This window comes from Carcharhinus amblyrhynchos, chromosome 10 (genome assembly GCF_965287045.1).
Source record: "Carcharhinus amblyrhynchos chromosome 10, sCarAmb.v2.hapA, whole genome shotgun sequence".
Lineage (NCBI taxonomy): Eukaryota > Metazoa > Chordata > Chondrichthyes > Carcharhiniformes > Carcharhinidae > Carcharhinus > Carcharhinus amblyrhynchos.
In genome coordinates, this window is record NC_137333.1 from 76,550,562 (window position 1) to 76,574,844 (window position 24,283).

General features: G+C 41.8%; 1 protein-coding gene across 1 annotated transcript in view; it reads right to left on the reverse strand.

Annotated features, from left to right (window-relative positions):
• Nucleotides 1-24,283, reverse strand: part of flt1 (fms related receptor tyrosine kinase 1) — a 203,900-nt gene that overhangs the window by 153,553 nt on the left and 26,064 nt on the right. Inside the window, exons 2-3 of the mRNA XM_080197406.1 lie at nt 9,662-9,749; nt 2,997-3,214 (exon numbers count right to left, since the gene is read on the reverse strand). Coding sequence (XP_080053532.1) covers nt 2,997-3,214; nt 9,662-9,749 — 306 coding nt within the window. The remainder of the gene's footprint in view (nt 1-2,996; nt 3,215-9,661; nt 9,750-24,283) is intronic.

Sequence of the window (24,283 nt, forward strand, 5' to 3'; positions counted from 1 at the left end):
ACATGAGCTTAAGAGACAGAAATTGGCTCAGGCTTGGTTAAAGAGGTAAATGTTAAAGATGGTCTTGAAGGAAGAGAAAAGGTTGGATAAAGAGAGAAGTTTAGGAGGGATTTCAGAGTTATGGCTGAGTTAGCTTAAGACATTGACACGATCGTGGAAGAGGTGTGTGTGGGAGATGCCGAAGAGGCCTGAGCTAAAGCAATATAGAGTTCCTAGGAGGTTGTTAGCATGAAAGAGATTACAGAGATTGAGGCCTTGGAAGGAACTGAACTGGAAGATGAGAATATCCAGTGTTGGTCCTTATGGTAATTCCCAAAATGGCATTGTTAAAAATAAAATAAATGGCTCCTCCGTTGCTGAATACATTTAAACATTAAAATCCTGGAAAGCTCTGGAGTTCATCCTCAGGCTGTACTGAGTTAATTGACCTCCTCCAACGTATATATAGGGGTGCTATGTTTGGCTTCAATACCAGGTGTTGAGGAGAGGAATACTTATTAGGATGTCTGCTGCTGATCACATTTCAGCAGTCCTGATGGAAGTAAAAATGAATGGACATCAAGTGAAGGCAGGATCAGATATAGCTGATACGCCTTCCTCTATCAATAAGACACCAATATTCATTTGCAAGATTCACACAGTAATAGTTGAACATCCACAGAACTATAGGCCAGCAAGTAGCATGCAGGAAATAGGAAAAAAAGGATATAAAATCACTAAATTTTTAATTCAAAAACAATTGGAAACCCCGTGCAGGACTCAAAGATGACTTAGAGAACAGCTTCAGTACTGCAAAGGAATACATTTGTTAACTGTGTTGATGATTAGGAGAACTATGTTTTCAGAATGATAGAAGAAAAAGTCTGATATTGGTTAATTGTGATTGGAGATTATACAAGAGTGCAGTATTTTTCATTATCTCCTTATTCATAATTGCCCAATGATAAAAGAAAAAATGCATGTAGCTGATAAGGACAGGAAATATTAAGGCATGCATTAATACTTCCACTTTAAACAGAAGGCCCTTTTGGTGTGGTTTATTTATTTACAAACAATGCAAACACAGAAATTTCACGCTAAACCTGGGAAAAAGGCAGATTAGTGGTCCTCATGGAGCTAATTTGGGAAGTTGACTAAACAATGTCCTGCCACAGGAAACAATACAGAACCACTAGTGAATCTAATTCTACCACAATATGTTTCCCAAATTCTGATATATATTGAAAACACTGGATGAACTTTTTAAATGAAAATCAGCGTATAATCCATTAATATTTATCAAATATACGATGTGCTGTTTACGTTATGATATATATCCATTATGTATCTCACAAGAGCCTCGTTAGAAATACACAAATGTGTTTTTTTTTCATTTTCAGGATAGGGTCTGACTGGTTGCATTCTTATTTGTCCACCAGAAGATAGTGGTGAACCACCTTCCTGAACCATTTTAATGCCTTGAACAAGCAACCTTCCCAGTAGCCCACAAGCAAGATTTGATAAGGTTTGCTTTTTGGACTTCCTGGGGCAGGCAGAATTTAATGTCCTCCCCTTGACAAGTTTGGTGTCATTTATTCAGGTGGAGACCATGCCACTTTCCCATCTCTGTCCCAGGAACATTCTTATAGGAAGGCTCATAGACAGCATCCTGTCTGATCACCAGTTGAAGTCTATTTAAGGACCTCATTCCTCTGCTCAAAATCTTTTCAAGTGTTGAAATTTTTAATAATGCAGCTGGAGTTTAGCACTTGTCTGGCTTCAGAACAGCTGCAGAAAAGAGACAGGAATGATGATTTGGAGCTGAGGAGAGTTTAAAAGGGAAGTAAAAATAGTTTTTAAATTCAAAGAGCTTATCCTTCGGTTGCTGAATTTCACCACAGGTCATTGGAGGAACCAGAATTAAGAAATCAAGGTGCCCTCAACCTTCTGACATTATACAGGTATTAATGTAATGAGCGTAGTTGTTCACACTCCAGCTGAGCACCAGGGAGGATGCTGATGGAAATGGGTTCTGCATCCTCAGAGATTAAAGCCATTGGAGTTAATGAACAACAGCCTGCATAGGAATGGCAGAGTATCCATCATCAGGAGGTCAGAGGAAAAAGACAAGGGTCTCAAAGGAGGAGACATCTGAATCTATAGGCAAGAAAAAAGACACTTTTTTGGTGTGATGGTGTAAACCTTTGACAAAGAGGGCTCCAATTCTCTAGGAAGATGGTTACAGACATTTGTGCCCTCTTCAGCTGTAGACCTCTGTGGCATCCTACAGGCAGCTGTATCACCCAAGTAACAGATGATCGACAACATCTCAAATTCACAATGAATGAAATATCATAGGCTTAAATGGTACTGGTTCAAGTGCAGGAGTGGTCAGGTGGTGCTTTGCAACACCCTCAAGCCAAGGGAGATGACCCTGAAGAATGTGGTTTCCCTGTTGCATGATGATTTGATTCCCCAATTGACACCCTCTAGGAAAAGGACTGCCCTCCTCTCCTTCGTGGGTGCCAGGCTTCTGGTTCCCCTATGCCATTTGGAGTCCATGTGGTATAATGGGAGGCAGTAGCACAGACTCTTTCCCTTAAGACAAGCCACAACCACAGTTATGACTGCTGTGGGTGTTGAATCCTGCCTCCTTTCATGATCCCATTAGTTTTAATTGGATGCGAACCCCACCATCATCCTAATTAAGGGCTCAGCCCTGGGAAAATTGAAAACTTGACTCCATTTGGAAAATCCTGCCCAATGGCTTGAATGGCCTACTGTGTGGTGTTAAATCTTATGCATGTTTGATCCCAGTGTATTCCATCTTTTAAACTCCATATCAGGTGTTCCTAAAATTTGGTTTAAACCTAACCTGTTTCCTTGCATCTAATGAGTCATTATTCTGTAACACTTCATTTCTAACAAAATCAATAAATCTTTGAATGTAAAATGTTATAAGCTTAACAGAACCAGAAGGAATATTTTAAAAACAGTAAGTGTGAAGTTTGTCTTACCCTTGACAAATATATATAGTGCAGTCTTTTTTTGTCGAGCATTTGCAGATGAGCTATTGCAGTAATAGTATCCTGTGTCTTTAGCTTGAGCTTTGCTTAAAGTCAGGTTACTACAGTAAGGTCTATCGCTGTCCCAACTGTTAAAATTAATTATACTTATTCTTTCAGATCCGTTCATTACATGATTTGGCCAGGACCATGATATGTGTGATGCTCCCCTGTGAAAATAAAAAGGCAAACAATATATTGTGCAGCTTAATAAAATTGGATCACCCTAGAAATATTATCTCTATATTGAGCTTCAATGTTACCATCTTATTAACTTGGATGTGCAATCAAAAGGTAAATCTATGCACGTTTTATTCATGTATTTTGTTCATTTGAATGAAAAGACTGGAAGTGTGGAATAAAAGCAACAAATGCTCGCAATAAACATCAGGTTAGTCTGTATCTGTAAACAGTAAAGGCCAACTGACAAAGCCATTCATGTTACACTGCACTGTTCATTCACTGAGTAGAGGAGGAATCGGGAACCAATCTTTCCTTACATAGGTTTCTTCAAAAACCCCAAGTATACAGACACAACATCCTTTTCCTTCCCCTCCCCCTGGTGTAAGCCATTTCTTATATATACTTAAGAATAATGTCCTAACCTTTCTCTAATTAGTAACTGTTGCTCTCACTTACAACTAGAGCATGTGGTTGGATTGCAACGTTAACAGTTAGGGACATTTTTAATCCCCTGCAGCCAATGAAAAGACAAATGGGAAATCATACTGGAGGAGATGGTGGTGTAGTGGTAACATTTCTGGATTAATAATCCAGGCCCAAGCCAACACACTTGAGACATGGGTTTGAATCCACCACAATAGCTACACTATCCCTTATAACAATAAACACTCTATTCAATTATATAGTCACTCCTAAAAACAAGCACTGGATTCATTGTTCCACTTCAAAAAACCTATAACCACTTGGAGCTGTCAATCAAACTGTGAAATGGCACACATCGCACTATGGTAATGGGCTACTGTGAAATCACTCATGCAGCATTAATCAAGTGATGGTAGCCCTAAGGATTATGTCAATAATCCGGAGATGAGGGGGTTGGACTATGAAGAGAGACTGAATAGACTGGGTCTGTACTCGCTGGAGTTTAGAAGGATGAGGGGGGATCTTATAGAGACGTATAAGATAATGAAAGGGATGGATAGGGTAGAGGTAGAGAGATTCTTCCTGCTTAGAAGGGATAGCAGGACTAGAGGGCACAGCCGCAAGATAAGGGGGGGGCAGTTTAGATCGGAGTTGAGGAGGAACTTCTTCACTCAAAGGGTGGTGAATCTCTGGAATTCTCTGCCCATTGAAGTGGTGGAGGCTACCTCGCTAAATATATTTAAGTCACGGGTAGATAGGTTTTTGACAGACAAGGGAATTAAAGGTTATGGGGAGAAAGCAGGAAAGTGGAACTGATCCACTTCAGATCAGCCATGATCTTATTGAATGGCAGGGCAGGCTCGAAGGGCTAGATGGCCTACTCCTGCTCCTATTTCTTATGTTCTTATGTTCTTATGTCAACAGGCAGAGTGAAATAGCAAGCAATCATTTATTTTTTAAGAACATAAGAAATAGGAGCAGGAGTAGGCCATCTAGCCCCTCGAGCCTGCCCCGCCATTCAATAAGATCATGGCTGATCTGTCATGGCTCAGTTCCACATTCCTGCCCTCTCCCCATAACCCTTAATCCCCTTGCCTATCAAAAACCTATCAACCCGCGTCTTAAAAATATTGAGCGAGGCAGCCTCCACCACCTCAACGGGCAGAGAATTCCAGAGATTCACCACCCTTTGAGTGAAGAAGTTCCTCCTCAACTCCGTTCTAAACCGCCCCCCCCTTTATCTTGAGGCTGTGCCCCCTAGTCCTACTGTCCTTTCTGAGCGGGAAGAGCCTCTCCACCTCTATCCTATCCATCCCATTCAACATCTTATACATCTCAATGAGATCTCCCCTCATTCTTCTAAACTCTAACGAGTACAAGCCTAGTTTATTCAGCCTCTCCTCATAGTTCAACCCCCTCAACTCCGGAATCAGCCTAGTAAACCTCCTCTGCACTCCCTCCAAGGCCAAAATATCCTTGCGTAAGTGCGGTGACCAAAACTGCACACAGTACTCCAGCTGCAGCCTCATCAGTGCCCTATACAGCTGCAGCAAGACCTCCCTACTTTTATATTCAATCCCCCTCGCTATGAAGGCCAGCATCCCATTCGCCTTCCTGACCACCTGCTGCACCTGCAGGCTGGGTTTTTGCAAAATGCACAAGGACCCTGAGGTCCCTCTGCACCGTCGCATGCTGCAGTTTTTCGCCACGTAAGTAATAGTCCTTCCTACCATTATTCCTACCAAAGTGGACAACCTCACATTTGCCAACATTAAATTCCATTTGCCAGTTCCTGGCCCATTCGCCCAGCCTATCTAGATCCTTCTGCAGACTCTCCACACCCTCCGCACAATTTGCCATTCCACCAATCTTGGTGTCATCAGCAAATTTCAACACCATACACTCGGTTCCCTCCTCCAGATCATCTATATAAATGGTGAATAGCTGAGGCCCCAGCACCGACCCCTGGGGCACTCCACTAGTCACCAACCGCCAATCCGAATAGCACCCATTGACCCCCACTCTCTGCCTCCTATTTGACAGCCAATCCTCTATCCATGCTAACACCCTACCCCCAACTCCATGCCCCCTGACCTTCTGCAATAACCTCTTGTGAGGCACCTTGTCAAACGCCTTCTGAAAATCAAGAAAGACCACATCCACCGGCTCTCCTCTATCCACCGCCCTAGACACATCCTCATTGAACTCCAATAAATTCGTCAGACACGACTTCCCCTTAATGAAACCGTGCTGCGTCTGCTCTACCAAACAATTCTCCTCAAGACGCCTCGCTATTTTCTCCTTGATCACGGATTCTAACATTTTCCCTACAACAGACGTTAAACTAACCGGCCTATAATTCCCCGCCTTTTGCCTGCCACCCTTCTTAAACAACGGCGTAACATTAGCCATTTTCCAATCTTCTGGCACTTCCCCGGAATCCAGCGACGTTTGGAAAATAATCACCAAGGCATCCACTATCACCTCCGCCATTTCCTTCAGAACCCTTGGATGCATTCCATCCGGTCCTGGGGACTTGTCCACAATCAGTCCCTCCAGTCTGTCGAGCACTGCCTCTCTAGTAACAATAATGTCATTCAGGCCCTCCACTCCTACCATCTTTCCATCGCTAACACCCGGCAAATTACTCACGTCCTCCTCCGTGAAGACGGAAACAAAAAAGTTATTCAGGGCCTCAGCCATTTCCCCATCCCCCACCACTAAGTTCCCCCCTCTCATCCTCTAAGGGTCCAACGTTCACCCTAGACAGCCTCTTCCTTTTTATGTATTTATAAAAACTCTTGCTATCCTTTTTTATATTAAACAGAACAGTCCAATTTTTAAAGGGCAGAAGTTTTAGATGCCTCAACAGTTTGACAGCTCCCTTTGACAGTTCAGCTTGACACTTCAGATAGTTCATCTTGGCATTTATAACAGTTGTTTTTGACAGCTCCAATAACCTTCACAGTTTCAGTGGGCTCATACACTTTTTATTCATTTTTCTGCCTACATTTAGCAATCTCAGAGTGTTCCTTACCTCTCCCAAATGTGTCCCAGGACCTTATCTTTCCAAAAGAGTACTCTGGCTATCCAAAAAAAAACTACAAAGTTCAGATCTGATCCTACTAGGTCGAATCAGCACATGTCGAGTTTCAGGCATGCTTCACACCAAATTCACACATGATTGGAGGCAATGGACAGGGGCCTCTTCAAAATATGCATGCATAAATCCTAACCTGGGCCCATTCCTACACTCATGAAAACAGTAGGTGCCATGTTCAGGAATGAGACTTCCAGATTTGGGCCTCTCCATTATGTTAGAAATCCAGGCCCTTGACTCAGTGTGAGAGTTCCTCGGACTTCCAGGAGGCTGAGTCAAAGGGCACTGGATTGATTTGGGAGATGTTTTGTGTGTGTAAAAATTAACTGAGCTGAGATTCTTGAGGATGGAACCTCAGGCAGGAAGTACTGAATCCAGAAGTTCTGGGTCCAAAATTTAATGGGGCAGTGCACAACTGAGGCGCAAAGGAGCCAGCCCTTAAAGTGGCATTACAGATCGGGGTCCCTCAGAGGAGGACACTTAGGAGGCTGCCTGCAAGGAGAGGTAGTGGCAGCATGGGTATCATCCACCCCCTCCAGCTTCATCCTTGATTGCTGGTGGGAATGCAGTGACTGGACTGTGACATCTCAAGACCTCAATGGAACCTGCTGATGCCCTCAAATTATCTTGTGCGATAGCTGAGGAATCTTCTGCCTGGACTTTGAAAGATATTTTTGAGCTAGAACAACAGCAATTCAGATGTTGGAGACATAAACTTCAGAACTTTCTTACAAGGTTGTCGGCTCTTTAATCATGGCATCAGATGTTGCTGAGCCATCAGATGATGTAGGCTTGCAGATATCAGAGCCTCTCCCTGCCACTTTGCCGCTGTGCTGCCCTACTCTACTCATGTCATGCCTTTTGAAAATTGCTTTTTTAGGGCAAAATTCTCCCATTCTGAGACAAGGTGCCGTGGCAGGAATGTGGAGTGTTTACCACTGCAGTGGCCAGCGAGAAAATATGCCAAATCTTCTGCATATTCCGAATTAGTGATTATGCACCAGGGTGTTTCATGCCATACTCAGTGGCAGAGTGGGCTTGGATGGCGCATAATTCACCATCGTATCCAGGTACCATATCGAAAAGGTGCCCATCATCATTGACCCACTATTGAAGAAAGGAGGCAAACTGCCCAAAAATGAAGATAGATCTCTGGAAGCACTCTGAGATCAGAAGATGGATTTCTTAACAATGAAGGTGGGTCTCTAGGAACACACTGAGGCTGGAAGATAGATCCCCTGAGGACGCTGAATCTGGAAGATCCATCGGCAGATGCTCCCCCAACCCACTGCTGTGGTGTTCCAGGATTAATGGCAGCCTCCAGCTGAACTCCAGAGACAGACCCAGGTATTGTTCAGATGAATCATGACATTTGCACACCATGTTGTTTCAAATGTTTCCCACGTCAGCATGTTTGCCCATCTACATTGCGGAGAATTTAGCATGGGGGTGTCAGATTTTAATTTGCATTCCAATAATGAGGTCCACGCTGGCCTCTGGCAGGTTTCTGACCCACCATGGTGGGCACAGTGGAAGAACCAGCTGTAAATTCATGCCCGTGTGAAATCGATTTCTGAAATCTGCCATTGAACACACCAGGGAGAATTCCATCCTTAGTATGGTAAGGAGGCCCAGAAGTTAAAATTACCCCTCTTGCCTTACTTCCCAGGTTAAAATTGGGTCTGTTGTGCATCTCAAAATCAAATATTGACAATACCATCTATAGAGAATTCAATCATGCCATCAACATTTATCTTTACTTTCTTTCAAACTAAAATGAAATGACATAAAATAATGCAATGGTAATATATGTATCTTAGATGACAATGGCTACAATTAACAATCTGCAGATTGATTAGATCAATTATACTCCTAGGCAGACATTTAATACTGACAATTGTGAAGAAATGTATAGTGTAAAAAATGAGCAAAATATATATGTAGTGATAGAAATACAATAGCATGAGTAAAGTTAGAAAAGGACACAAGAGCAGTAAGTAATTACACTGGGTCTGCAAGTAGAAGGCAATCTTTTAAGTATGATCCTGGAAAATGCATTCCCCATAATGCAGAGAAGTGAGATGTCCCATAGTTGGCAGGACAAAATCTCTAATGTGGCAGTCCTGTCAAAGGCAGAGCTCTCAAGTTTGTTTGCACTCTTAAAACAGAAGTGACTCCATTAGTTTGGGCATATCCATAGGATGGAAGATAGACATATACTTTCTGTATGGTGAAGTAGCAGGAGCTAGACAACCAGTAGAACAGCCTAAGCTCAGCTTCAAGGATGCTTGCAAGACATTGATTATTATACCTGGGAGTTACAAGTTGATGACAGAGGAAAATAGCAACATGCCCTGAGGGCTGGCATCACGACCATGCACCATCACGATCACAATGGCTGTAGCAACCTGGCAACAGACACCAATACTGAAAACAACAACCCACAATAACACTTGGAAGCTTCATGTGCCACATTGTGGCAGAAACTGCCACTCAAGAATTGGCCTCCAGCCATCAGCAAAGGTGAACCATTCGAAGATACCCCATCTGAAGTAGTTATTTGCTGCATGTCCATCATGTTGAAAGATGGAAGGATGCCAATGACGTTGTCAGAGGTTAATAGCAATACACCACTGTTGCACAGAAAACATTCACCCACAAAGAAAATGGATGACGTCAGTTAAATATTTAAAGAATATGTAAATAAAGCATTGAACATATATATATATATAAAAAACATAAAAGAATTCTCCTAAAATGTCATTTTTCACTTTATGTATAAAATATATTGTTTCATTATGCATCATAATCTAATTTTTTGATTAACACTTTTATTCAGTAGTTGGATAGTCTAATCAGAAATAATTCAAATTAAAATGTTTCATAGGTATGCATAATACTGTAAAATTACCTGCATGTCACACGTAGTGTCTGATTGAGACTGATGACATGTTGATTAGCTTTGAGGCTAAGTACAGGTGTGAGGAGGTCAGGTGAGTCTGAAAAATAGAAAAATAGATTTTTATTTTCCTCATTGTGTTTCAAACTAATGAAACAAATCCAGGGACAGAATCTTGTTGCAGCAACTGTGGGTCTCGGCCACCATTAGAGAGCTGGGAAGATCAATCTTTTGGAGACCATCTACTGCATTGTGTGCTATTCAGGCACTTGATAAACTAGGAGTGAGCCTTCCCTCAAGATCAAGGATTCCAGAGGCAAAAGTCATGCCCCCCAGAGAGCTGTTGGCAATCAGAGGATAGCAGCTCTTTTGAATGGCAACACCTCTGGGATAGCAGTGACTGCTACCAATACATCAGTCACCATTGAGGTCTAAGGTGATCAGTGGATCCCAGGCCAGAGGTGAATGCTGGTGAGTGGGGAGGAGAGATGCCAGCAGTAAGAATGGGGGATGGCTCTCAGCCATCACTCCCCCAAACTTTTGCCACCCCCTCCCCCCACCCAACTTCCCAATGCTGGGTTACTTGGTCACGCTAGAGTGCCTATGAACATAAGAACATAAGAAATAGGAGCAGAAGTAGGCCATCTAGCCCCTTGAGCCTGCCCCGCCATTCAATAAGATCATGGCTGATCTGAAGTGGATCAGTTCCACTTACCCACCTGCTCTCCATAACCCTTAATTCCCTTATCAATCAGAAATCTATCTACCCATGACTTAAACATATTCAACGAGGTAGCCTCCACCACTTCCAGACTCAAGTCTGGAATTCCAGAGATTCACTACCCTCTGAGAGAAGAAGTTCCTCCTCAAGTCTGTTCTAAACTGACCACCCCACTCTTATTTTGAGGCTGTGCCTCTAGTTCTGATTTCCTTTCTAAGTGGAAAGAATCTCTCTACCTCTATCCTATCTAGCCCCTTCATTATCTTATATGTCTCTATAAGATCACCCCTCAGCCATCTAGACTCCAACAGTTTAGGCCCAATCTACTCAATCTCTCCTCATAAGCTAACCCCTCATCTCTGGTATCAACCTGGTGAACCTTCTCTGTACTCCCTCCGAGGTCAATATATCCTTTCTCAAATGGATGAAGGACGCCCTCTTTGGAGCCAGCAACAAACCCCATATGACTTGATTGTCATGAGCAAGACCCCTGCCTGCTGCTGAGTTAATACCAGCACCAACAGGACAAGGCTGTTAAGTACGTATTACCTGCCCATTTCAGGGTGGGAAAGGATGGCCTGTAGAGGGCCTTCATGCCATGGAATTAATGAGGGTTGAAGTAGGAAGGCAGCAGATTGCCACTCAGCACCCTCCTGCCTGATTAAACATCCGCTGCCATCAAACTTGCCATTGGGGATGGCATAAGATTCTGCCTTTGAATTTTTTTTACAATTCTGAATACCCAATTCCAGCTGAAATTATAAAAAAGTACAGTCATAGATGTTAAGTACTTGAGTTGAATATGGTGCTAATGCGTACACTTAAGTAAGGTCATAAGGACAATTTCCCAGCTTCAGAAAAATCAATTTATCAAGGGTAGTATATTTTTAAATTATTTTTGCAATTATAGCAACATAAATGGAAACAATACCAATGAGTTATAATATCTGGGTTCTGTGAGAGTTATAGTGGGTAAGTATGAAACAATGAAGGCCTGCTGTTCACATTTGATTCAATGCAGGAAGTCTTATTATACTGTACTTCCTTGAGTCCCAAAAGGCTGCAGAAAGATAAAAATCTAAATTCAATAGAGGGTTGCCCCATATCCTTTACAATTTAATAAAGTTTGCCCTGTGTAACAAAATGAAATATTGTTTCATTTTCAATGTATTTATATTTTAAGTCCTCAATCTGGACAATTGTTCTCTGCTTTGACCCTGTACTAAAGAACTAAGAGTTAAAATTTTGAGATAGTCCCATAGCAAGAGGTGCAAATACCAAAATGCAGCAAGTTAAAGGTCTGAAGTTTGTATTAAAGGTTTTATCATGCTTTCAAATCCAACACTTAATAAAATAAATATTTTTCTCCTGGCTTGCAAGTAAGTAGTAGTACATTAAGAATGTGTTATCCTGTTCTTCAAAATCTACAAATGTTCTTCAATAATTGAAAATTAGATTCTGTCAACAAAGCATTGTATTCACAATTTAAGTATCAGCTTTGTCCAGATCACCAACAATCTGTCCTGGTCTCTCCACATTGACGCTATAGTTAAGAAAGCCTACCAATGCCTCTACTTTTTCAGGAAACTAAGGAAATTTTGCTTGCCCGCTATGACTCTCACCAATTCTTACAGATGCACCATAGAAATCATCCTTTCCAGGCACTATCCTGAGCGTGTATGGCTCCTGTTCTGACCAAGACTGCAAGAAACTACGAAGGGTTGTGAACATAGCCCAGTCCATCACACAAACCAGCCTCCTATCCACTGACTCTGTCTACACTTCCCAATGCCTCAGAAAAGCAGCCAGCATAATCAAGGACCCCATGCACCCCGAACATGCTGTCTTCCACTCTGTTCCGTCAGGAAAAAGATACAAATGTCTGAGAACACATACTAACCAACTCAAAAATAGTTTCTTCCCTGCTGCCATCAGACTTTTGAATGGACCTACCATATATTAAGCTGATCTTTCTCTACACCTTGTCTGTAACTGCAACACTATATTCTGTACCCTTTCCTTTCTTTCTCCCCATGTACTCTACAAAAGGTTTGTTTTGTCTGTATAGCACATAAGAAACAATACTTTTCACTGTGTCACAATAAAATTTAAAGTTTTAAAGTTTGTAGTTAGTTTATTAGTGTCACAAGAAGGCTTACATTAACACTGCAATGAAGTTCTGTGAAAATTCCCTAATCGGCACACTCGACGCCTGTTTGGGTACCAAAATGAGAATTTAACATAGCCAATGCACCTAAGCAAAACGTCTTTCAAACTATGGGAGAAAACTGAAGCAACCAAAGGAAATCCATGCAAACATGGGGAGAATGTGCAAATTCCACACAGATAGTCACCCAAGCTGGGAATCAAACCTGAGTCCCTGGTGGTGTGATGCAACAGTGGTAACCACTGTACATCTTGCTGACCCTATCAACTCAAACAAATATATCTGTCATCATTGGCTTATTGTTACTGATTTTTAACTGGTGAGGGTTGTTAATAAATCCTATGTGTCAGAGGCATATCATTTGTTGCAAATCTCTTTACTGTGATTTACTCAAAAGTTATTATCAATAATATCTTTTTACAGTTTACTTTCATTTCCAACCAAGCAATATTAAACATTTAGGATTTGTCATTACTCAGTGATAGAGCATCATTCTATCACCCATCTAATTGCTTTCCAATACTCTATGCTCCAAAATGTTAATGTATCATTGATCTTTATGTATCAGACTAACAAACCAAAAGTATTTTAGTGTACTTGTAGCTATTTCAGTGCAAAGAACTATTTTATGGGGTATTTGCTTTCTGTATTTTTGTGTAAAAATGATACTTCTATTAAACAATCAGTTTAAAAAAACTAATGTACCTAAAAGTTCTTATTTTCAATATACAGAGCTTCGCGACCTATAGATTTTACAACAATATATTGTCCTTCCCCTTTCTTGCATTCTTGTTTCTTAAAATAACTCAAAAATTAAGGCTTAAAGTCAACATATTTAAATTAGCTCTCTCTCTTTATTATTGATATGAAAATACAATCCTCTCAATATTTCTAACTACGTCATCTTTAAGCTCTCTTGCCTAAGGTAATCTAAGGTAAGGGTACAAAGAACAAAGAACAACACAGCACGGGAAACAGGCCCTTCGACCCAACGAGCCTGCGCTGCCATTACAACGTTATGAGTCCCCTCTCCACCCGTAACCCTTGTCTATGCTTATGGCATTCTGCATTGAGGGAAGACAGCTAGATTTCTGGACAGTGATTTTGTCAACATGTTCATAAGTAATAAAATAATTATTTGCTTTCCAGTTTTCCTTTCCTCCTGAAGGTAAGCACCTGTCATCTGCTAGGTATCTCTCATTGTGTCAAGACTGAAATTGGAAATTTAGCATGTGGAGAAACCAGGGCCTAAATGTAAAGGATGGTGAGGGTTCTGAAGAGTCAGCATGGAACACATTGCTACCGACTCCAACAGCCCAGATGCCATATTACACTCTTGCAAGTATTGATTGACATGGGCTGCACATCTGCCCCTCACTTGGAAGTCTCACCTTGGAGAGCTGTTAACCAATCTGATTTGCTGGCAGCTAACTAGTCCTTCCAGATACAGCACTGCTGTGGCCGGAAAAGGCACAGCAGGGAGCTGCTTGGCACTAAGCCGTGGACTTGGGGACAGATAAGTGGCAGAGATCCCAAGTTGGGGAGAGTAGGAAATGCCTGGGAGTGTTGCAAGCAAAGGGGAAGGTTGATTGGGGTTTCAGCAGATAGGCCAGGGGAGGAAGGTATGGAGGTCTCCAGGCCCTAAGGGGACAGCACCACGAGTCAGAATGGGGCGTCAGATGAAAGTGCCCCCACCCCATGCCCTGCAGAGGAAATTGCATCCAAGCAAATTTCCACCCCCTTCCACCCAGCTATCTCAGAATCTGCCATGGTTGAGGGTAGGGGGCATAGATTTCCAGCCCATTGCTTTATGCTTTATTATGCAGCAAATAAAAGTTGTGCCTCTTCGGAGACAAAAATCTAAATTATTAACTTTCTCTCATTGTGACTCTTTAATTTGCATTAACAGCACAGCAATATGCAAGAACAATATCACTTCTATATTATTTCCAATACAGTCACAGTTTTAGATAACGATCTTCAAATTTGAAGCTACTGAATACTTTAAGAAAGAAAGTAAATAATTTGATGGGAGTTGCCAAGTCAATAAAATTGATTCTGATTTTTATCTGCTAACTGACAAAGTTCAACTGGAGGTTGTTCTAGATCATCTACAGTTCAAACTATTAACCAACAAAATCGAGCAACCACTTTAAAAAAAATTGATTATCAAAAAATCGTTCCGTGTAAGTATTGAGTCAGTTTCAAACTCTCCCCAAGCATGATATTATAAAGCACACCTACACCAATAAAAAAAGAGAACCATCTAACTTATATATACAAAGAACAAAGTACAGCACAGGAACAGACCCTTTGGCCCTATAAGCCTGTGCTGATCATGATGCCCTAACTAAAAAAAGAACCTTCTGCCTTTACTCGGTCTGTTTCCACTATTTCCTCCCTGGTACCCATCCAGATCCCTCTTAAATGTAGATAATGTGCCTGTTTCCACCACCTCCTCTGGCAGCACATTCAAGGAGCCCACCACTCTTTGCGTGAAAAACATCCCCCGCACATCTCCCTTAAACTTTCTCCCCTCACCCTATACCTGTGCCCCCTTGTAACTGACAATTGCACCCTGGGAAAAAGCCTCTGACTATCTATCAGGTCTCCTCTCAGCCTATCTTTCCAGTGAAAACAGTCCTCGTTTATTCAAATTGTCCTTGTAGTCAACATCCTTGAGACCAAGCAACATCCTGGTGAATCTTCTTTGAACTCTCTCCAAAGCTTTCACGTCCTTCTGCTAGCATGGTGATCAAAACTGCATGCAATACTCCAAATGCGGCCTCCCAAGGTTTTATATAGCTGCAACATGATTTCCCAACTCTTGTACTCAGTGCCCTGGCCGAAGAAGGTAACCATGCTATATGCCTTGTTAATCACCTTGGCCACCTACGTTCCACTTTTAAGCAACTGTGAACCTGCACGCCCAGATCCCTCTGTGTGTTAATGGCAAAATCCTAACGATTTTGCCATTTACAGTATAATTCACACCAAATTTGATCCTCCAGATGCATCATCTCACATTTTTTTAATTCATTCGTGGGACCTGGACATCGCTGCCTGGCCAGCATTTATTGCCCATTCCTAGTTGCCCTTGAGAAGGTGGTGAGCTGCCTTCTTGAATCACTGCAGTCCATGTTCTGTGGATTGACCCCCAATGCCATTAGGGAGGGAATTCTAGAATTTTGATCCAGTGACTGCAAAGGAATGATGATACATTTCCAAGACAGTATGGTGAGTGGCTTGGAGGGAAATTTGCAAGTGGTGGTACTTCCATTTATCTGCTGCTCTTGTCTTTCTACATGGAAGTGGCCATGGATTTGAAAGATGCTGTCTAAGGATCTTTGGTGAATTGCTGCATTGCATCTTGTGATAGTACACACTGCTGCTACTGAGTGTTGGTGGTGGAGGGATTGAATATTTGTAGATCTGGAGTCAATCAAGTGGGTTGCTTTGTACTGGGTGGTGTGAAGTGTCTTGAGTGTTGTTGGAGTTGCATCCATCCAGGCATGTGGGGAGTATTCCATCACACTCCTGACTTGTGCCCTGTAGATGGTAGATAGGCTTTGGGAAGTCAGGAGGTGAGTTACTCACCACAGTATTCCTAGCATCTGACCTGTTCTTGTAGCCATATGTATATGTGGCGAGTCCAATTGAGTTTTTGGTCAATGGTAACCTCAAGGATGTTGACAGTGAGGGATTCAATGATGGTTACACTATTGAATGTAAAGGGTGGTGTTAGAGTGTCCCTTATTGGTGATGATCATTGCCTGGCATTTGTGTGGCGCGAATGTTACTTGCCACTTGTCAGCCAAATCTGGATATTGTCCAGATCCTGTTGCATTTGAACATGGACTGCATCAGTATCTGAGGAAACGCGAATGGTGCTGAACATTGTGCAATCATCGGTGAATATCCCCACTTCTGACCTTAAGACGAAGGGAAGCTCATTGATGATGCAGCTGAATATTGTTGGGCCTAGGATACTACCCTGAGGGACTCCTGCAGAGATGTCCTGGAGCTGAGATGACTGACCCTTCATAACCACAACCACCTTCCTATGTACCAGGTATGACTCCAAACAGCAGAGAGTTTTCCCCAATACCCACTGATTCCAGTTTCACTAGGGCTCCTTGATGCCATACTCGGTCAAATGCGGCCTTGATGTCAAACGTCTTGATGTCAACTCTCACCTCACTTTTGGAATTCAGCTCTTTTGTCTATGTTTGAATCAAGACTGTAATGAGGTCAGGAGCTGAGTGACCTTGGCAAAATCCAAACTGGATATCACTGAGTAGGCTATTGGTGAGCTGGTGTTGCTTGATAGCACTGTTGATGACCCCTTCTATCACTTAACTGATGATCAAGAGTAGACTGATTGGGCGGTAATTAGTTGGGTTGGATTTGTCCTGCTTTTGTATACAGGACACACCTGGGCAATTTTCTTCCACATTGTTGGGTAGATGCCAGTGTTGTAACTGTACTGGAAGAGCTTGGCTATGGGAGCAGCAAGTTTTGGAGCACAAGTCTTCAGTATTATTGCCAGAATGTTATCAGGGCTCATTGCCTTTGTAGTATCCAGTGCCTCCAACACTGACATCATGTGGAGTGAATCGAATTGGCTGGAGACTGGCACCTGAGGTGCTGGGGATCACTGGAGAGGGCCAAGATGGATCATCCACTCGGCACTTCTGGCTGAAGATTGCTGCAAATACTTCAATCTTATCTTTTGCACTATTGTGCTGGGCTCTTCCATCATTGAGGGTGGGGATATTTGTGGGGCCCCCTCCTCCAGTGAGTTGTTTAATTGTCCAGCATCATACTTCACAGGATGTAGATGGACTGCAGAGCTTAGATCGGATCACTTAGCTCTGTCTATCACTTGTTGTTTTTGCTCTTTGGCATGCAAGTAGTCCTGTTCAGTAGCTTCACCAAGTTATCGTTTCAATTTTAGGTATGCCTGGTGCTGCTCCCAGCATGTCTTCCTGCACTTTCCATTGAACTAGGGTTGATCCCCTGGTTTGATGCTAATGGTTGAATAGGGGATATGCTGGGCCCTGAGGTTGCAGATTCTGCTGGAGTACAATTCTGCTGCTGTTGATGGTCCACAGCGCCTTATGGATGCCCAGTCTTGAGTTGCTAAATCTGTTTGAAGTCTGTCCCATTTAGCATGGTGATAGTGCTGCACAACACAATGGAGGTTATTCTCAATGTGAAGGTGGGACTTCGTCTCCACAAGGACTGTGCGGTGGTCACTCTTACCAATGCTGTCATGGACAGATGTATCTGCAGCTGGCAGATTGGTAAGAATGAGGTTAAGTATGTTATTTCCTCGCATTGGTTCCTTCACCACCTGCTGCAGACCAGTCTGACCGTTATATCCTTTAGGACCCGACAAACTCAATTAGTAGTGCTGCTACTAAGCCACTCTTGGTGGTAGACATTGAAATCCTCCATCCTGGATACATTTTGTGCCCTTGCCACCCTCAGTGCTTTCTCCAAGTATTGTTCAATGTGGAGGAATACTTGATTCATCAGCACAAGAAGGACGTACATGGTAACCAGTAAGAGGTTTCCTTGTCTGTGTTTAACCAGTTAAATGTTAACCATTCCTTGCCCATGTTAAATGTTAACCTGTTAAATGTTAACTATTTCCTTGCCCATGTTAAACTATGGATAAATGTTAACCATGTTTAACATTTGTCTGGATTATATTCCATCTGCCAATTCTGTGTCCAAGTCTTCAATCTATCTATATCCTTTTGTATCCTCTGACAATCCCTGATGCTATTAACAATTCCACGTGCTTTCCTTTTGCTCCTAATATATGCATAAAAAATATTGGGAGTCTCCTTGAACCTGTTTGCTAAAGACGTTTCACCTGGTTAGGTGGAATGGCCCTGCGAAATTGCCCCTTTGCATCAGGGGGCCTAACTAGGGTAAATGCATAGGATTATGGGGATAAGGCCCAGGTGAGATTGTGGTCGATGCAAACTCAATGGGCCGAAAGCTTCCTTCTGCACTGTAGGATTCTATAATTCCTTTTAGTCCTCCTAATTCTGCATTTAATTTCCTTCCTACTTTTATTTTACTCCTCAAGGGTTCCATCAATTTTTAGATGTCTAGGCCTATCGTATGACATTAGCAACTTCACCAATCTTCATGATATGCGCAAACTTATTAATCAGACTACCCACATTTTCTTCCAGATCATTTATATACAAACAACTGATCCCTGCGGAACACCACTAGCTACAAGTCTCCATTCTGAAAAACACCCTTCCACCGCTACTCTCTGTCTTCCATGACAAAACCAATTCTGTACTCATCTAGCCCGTCCACCCTGAATTCCATGTGATCTTAGTTTTTGTACCAGTGTGCAATGTGGGACCTTGTCAAACGCCTTACTAAAGAACATTTAAACTACGTTCACAGCCCTTCCCTCATCAATTATCTTTGTCACCTCTTCAAAGAACTAAATCAAATTGGTGAGACATGACTTTCCTGTATAAAATCAAGAAAAGTCAATTTTCTTCCAAATGTGCATATATGCTGTCCCTCGGTATCTTCTCCAAAAGCTTCCCCACCACTGATAGCAAGCTCACTGGCTTATAATTTCCTGGATTACCCCCACTACCTTTCTTAAATAAGGGAAAAATACTGGCTATTCTCCAGTCCTCTGAAACCTCGCCTGTGGTCAAAGAGGATTGAAGATATCTGTTAAGACCCCAGCTACTTGTCCCCTTGCCTCTCATAGTAACCTGGGATAGATCCCATTCGGCCCCGGGGACTTGCCTACCTTAATGGAATTTAGGATACCCAAAATTTCCTCCTTCATTCACACACCTATCCCTAGCCTCAACATCCGTCATGTCCTTCTCCTTGGTGAACATGGATACAAAGTACTCAACAAGGATCTCACCCACTTCCTGTGGCTCCACACATAACTTCCCTCTATTGTCCTTGAGTGGGCCTACTCTTTCTTTTGCTACCCTTTTGCTCCTAATATATGCATAAAAAGTCTTGGGAGTCTCCTTTAGTTCGCTAAAGACATTTCACCTGATTAAGTGGAATGGCCTTGCTAAATTGCCCCTCAGTGTCAGGGGGGCTAGCTAAGATAAATGCATAGGATTATGGAGATAAGGCCTAGGTGAGATTGTGGTCAGTGCAGACTCAATAGGCCAGGCTTCCTCCTGCACTGCAGGATTCTATGATTCTATGATCTCTTTTAGTCCTCCTAATTCTGCTTCTAATTTCCTTCCTACTTTTTACTCCTCAAGGGCTTCGTCAATTTTTAGATGTCTAGACCTATCATATACTTCTTTTTTCCTTTTGACTAAGCTTACAATTTCCCTTGTCATCCATGATTCCCGAATCCTACCATTTTTATTCTTCATTTTTGCGGCGACTTGCCCGCACTTCAGTCAACTGGCTTTTAAAAGCCTCCCACATGTCAGACATGGATTTGCCTTCAAGTAGCCACTCCCAATCCACATTCCCCAGTTTCAGTCTAATTTGGATGTAATTGGCCCTCGACCAATTAAGTATCCTCATTCAAGGACCACTCTTGTCCTTATCCACGACTACCTTAAATCTTGTGAAATTATGGTCAGTTAACTCAAAATGGTCCCCCACTGAAACATTGATAACCTGGCCTGGCTTATTCCCCAATACCAAGTCTAGTATGGCCACCTCCCTGGTTGGATTGTCAACATACTGTATCAAAAAGCCCTCCTGGATACAAGTAACAAATTGCTCTCCATCCAAGCCCCTATCTGTAAGGGAATCCCAGTTAATATGGGGGAAGTTAAAATCACCCTCAACAACTACCTTGCTTTTTTCACATCTTTTCAGTATCTGACTACACAACTGCTCCTCTGTCTCCTGCAGGCTGTTGGGAGGTTTTTGGTACCACTCCCAACATTGTGATTTCACCGTTCCTATTCCCGAGTTCCATCCATAAAGCTTCACTACAAGATCCCTCCAATGTGTCATCCTCAACACAGTTGTGATGTGCTCCCTAATCAGCAATGCAACTCCCCCACCCCTTTTGTTTCTCCTTCTGTCCCATGTAAAACAGCGGTATCCCAGAATGTTAAGCACCCAGTCCTGTCTCTCCTTTAACCATGTCTCCATAATTGCAGTGACATCATAATTCCACACAGCAATCCAGGCTCTGAGTTCATCTGTCTTACCTGTCATACTTCTTGCATTGAAGCTAATGCACTCCAGACCACCAGTCCCAGCAAGCCCCACAGCCTGCCTCTGCCAGCTCTTACTCTGTGCTATGTTTATCTCAGTCTCACTTTTTTCCCCAGTCCTGACACTTACTGGCCAGTTTTCACCCCCTGCTGCACTAGTTTAAACCCATTGGAATTCAAAGTGTGAAAGAAAATATATTTGGAACTGCTTTTGATCAACAGCTCAACATAAGCAAATAGACAAAGACATACTTAGGTGAGTATACCAGAAAATGTAATATATTAATCATGGGAAATGTCAATACTAAAAGCAAAAAGGACAGGTTAAGGACCTATGATAAAGAGAGATACATTTACAAACAATTTCATACAAATAGCCAATTATCTCTGCTTAATAAACAAATGAAACAGAACTAGAAGTGATATTACATTTGTTATAGTGTTTTGCATTATATCAAAACTGGTTGGTAACCTTGAATCAGATATACAATTCTCAAGGGCAATTAGGGATGGGCAATAATTGCTGATCTTGCCAGCATCCCATGAAATCATAAGGAAAATAATAATTCCTATGAAAAGATAAAGACATGTAGCAAACTCAATGCCATTGTGCTAAATAAGGATGCCAATAAGGGCCCAAGGGTAAATAGAAATATTGAAGAGACTAAAGAAACAAAAAAGTGTGAGCGAAGGTCACAGAAAGTGTTAACTAACTAGAATGCTTTGCATATAAGAACAAAAGAAACAGAAACAGGGGTAGGCCATTAATACATTAACAAGGCAGTCGGCCCAACCAGTCCATGGTCCACAATACCTTCCTTCCATCTGTCTTCATCTAACCCTATCAACATGTCTATTTCTTTTCTCCCTCATACCTTTATCTATTTTCTCCTTAAATACAACTATGCTAATCATCTCAATTATTCCATTTTAACAAATTTCACACTCTAGCCACTTACTGGGTGAAGAAGTTTCACCTGAATTGCTTACTGGGTTTGCTTGAGTCATTATTCGTTACAGCCCTTGGTTTGGATTGTACCACAAGTGGAAGCGTCATCTATATATCTACCTATCAAACTTTTCTCATAATCTTAACAAACACTATCAGGTCCCACCCTCTGTATTCTTGAGATTGAGGCTAATAAAATAAAATTCTACCGGAAACAGTAAGAGGACAGTTGAAAGCCAGGCCACCGAGAGCAGCAAGAGCAATCCAAATTATTGTTATTTTAAAACTATATGCATAGCAGGAAACAAAGGAAATAAAGAGATAAGAATGTGTGTGGCTGCAATTTGTAGATCAAGAAATGCCAAAAAAATTTAATTGAAATGTCACATCAGTCTTCACACATAGCCAATTACTTTGGCACAGGCATCAGTAAAGCACTTGTGCTATAGAATTCACACAGGTAGAAGGAGGCCATTCAGCCCATTGAGTCTCCAAAAGAGCATCTTACCTAGGGATACCCCACTTCCCTACAATCCCTGTAAATCTGTGCATTTACCACGGCCAATCCACCGAACCTGTACACCTTTGGACTGTGATAGGAAACCGGAGCACATGGAGGAAATCCAAGCAGACATGGTGAGAACATGCAAACTCCACACAGACAGTGACCTACGGCCAGAATCAAACAGGGTCTCTGGTGCTGTGAGGCAGCAGTGCCACAATTATATCACCGTGTATGAAAACACATCAAGAAATGGTGCCACCCATTGTGTCACCGTGTATGAAAACACATCAAGAAACTAAACATTCCTAGACAAACTGCATGTACACCAGAATATTTGGAAAAAGAGAGATGAAATAAATGAAATTCTGGACAATGTGTTTTAGGAACTTCCATAAATATAATTAATGATTTCAGTAAAGGGAATGTTATCCTGACTTTCAAAAAAGATCATGTATCATTGTTATTGCAGATTTAAAATTAAAAGCAATTTTACAAGATGCTGCAAGAAAATCAATACATAAAAGCAACATGTGTTTACCAATCTTCGGAAACTATTTCAAGGTATCAATGAATTGGTTGATGAGGAAAATCTACTATGCCTACAGTTTTTAAAAGCATCATAAAAGTCCACAGTTGCAGAAGGAAAGAGGGGGAAAATTCTCCAAACTGTCCGTTGATCTTGGGCGGGATTTCCTGGCTTTAGGGCGAGTGCAGCAGGAAAATCCCATTCAAGGAGTTAAAGCAATTCTCAGAGTAATTTGAAACAGGTCTTTAGTTTTGGATTACTTCCATTAACTTGATATCAATTCTTCAGATATTTAACGAGAGGGACTGGTATCGATATTTACAGATTGTATTAAAATACGAGATACAGTAGTAATTCTAAGGACTAAAGGAAACTTATCTGATAAAAGTTTTTAAATGAGGAAGGGATGAAATTTAGTAGTTAAAACAGACTGCTTCCAATTTTGAGGGGTCTAGTTAAAAAGTGACATACATGTGGTGTACTGGGTAGCACTACTGCCTCTCAGGACTAGAGGTCCGGTGTTCAATTCTGACCCTGGGTGATTGTCTGTGTAGAGCCTGCACATTCTCCCCTTGGCTGTGTGGGTTTCTTCTGGGCACCTCGGTTTCCTCCCACACTCCAAAGATATGCAGGTTAGGTGGATTGGCCAGGCTAAACTGTTCCTTAGTGTCCCAAAATGTGTAGGCTTGGGGGATTAGCATTGGGTTACAAGCCTAGGGCTTGAGTGGGATGCTGTTCGGAGCGTTGGTGCAGACTTAATGGATGAGGAATGGCCTCTTTCTGCACTCTAGAGATGCTATGATCCTATAAAGTTAAAAGCAAAGAGATTTACAAAGCAGGATACTACTTCAAACAAAACATTGTGCACTGTACTAACCAGATTTGTCGACTAGAATACAGACCATGATTGAAAGAAAAATAGATAAAGGAATATGGAAACTTGGTGGAAACATGGAATTCGAATTATTGCCCCAGTGAAGGATTAATTCCAACACTGACAGTTTAGGTTGGATAGTCTGTTTCTGTGTTGTTCTTTCCAGGTAATGCTGAGTATTAGAATGACCATTAGGGCCAATAGGATTCAAAATAAATTTATTGATTGCATCAAAATTACATAACAATAGGCTTCAAGTGGATAATAGATTGGAAAAGCTTGAGCTGGAGAGAGCGGGTAGTGAAGTCCTGCAGGATTAGTTCTAGGGCAATATAAAAATGAGTACTGGTGTATTATGAAAATTCACTGATAATATCAACTTCAATATAACTTGAGAAGTATAAGAAAAACTGACAAAGTGAAAGACTGATGGGTCAATTAAATGAGTGGCTAAGGAATTATAAATATCAGTAAGTTGAACAAGAAATATGAGATGTACAAATATGATGAAGGGATTCTATCTTAAGTAAGTCAGATAAACTAAGTCCCATGGGGCCATAATTATAGGAACACAGAAACTGGAGTAGGCCATTCAGCCTCCTAAAATCTGCCTCAACATTCAAGTAATTCATAGCTGTAAGATCTGTATCTTAATTCTGTATCTCTCTTGATCCCATAATCCTTTTAC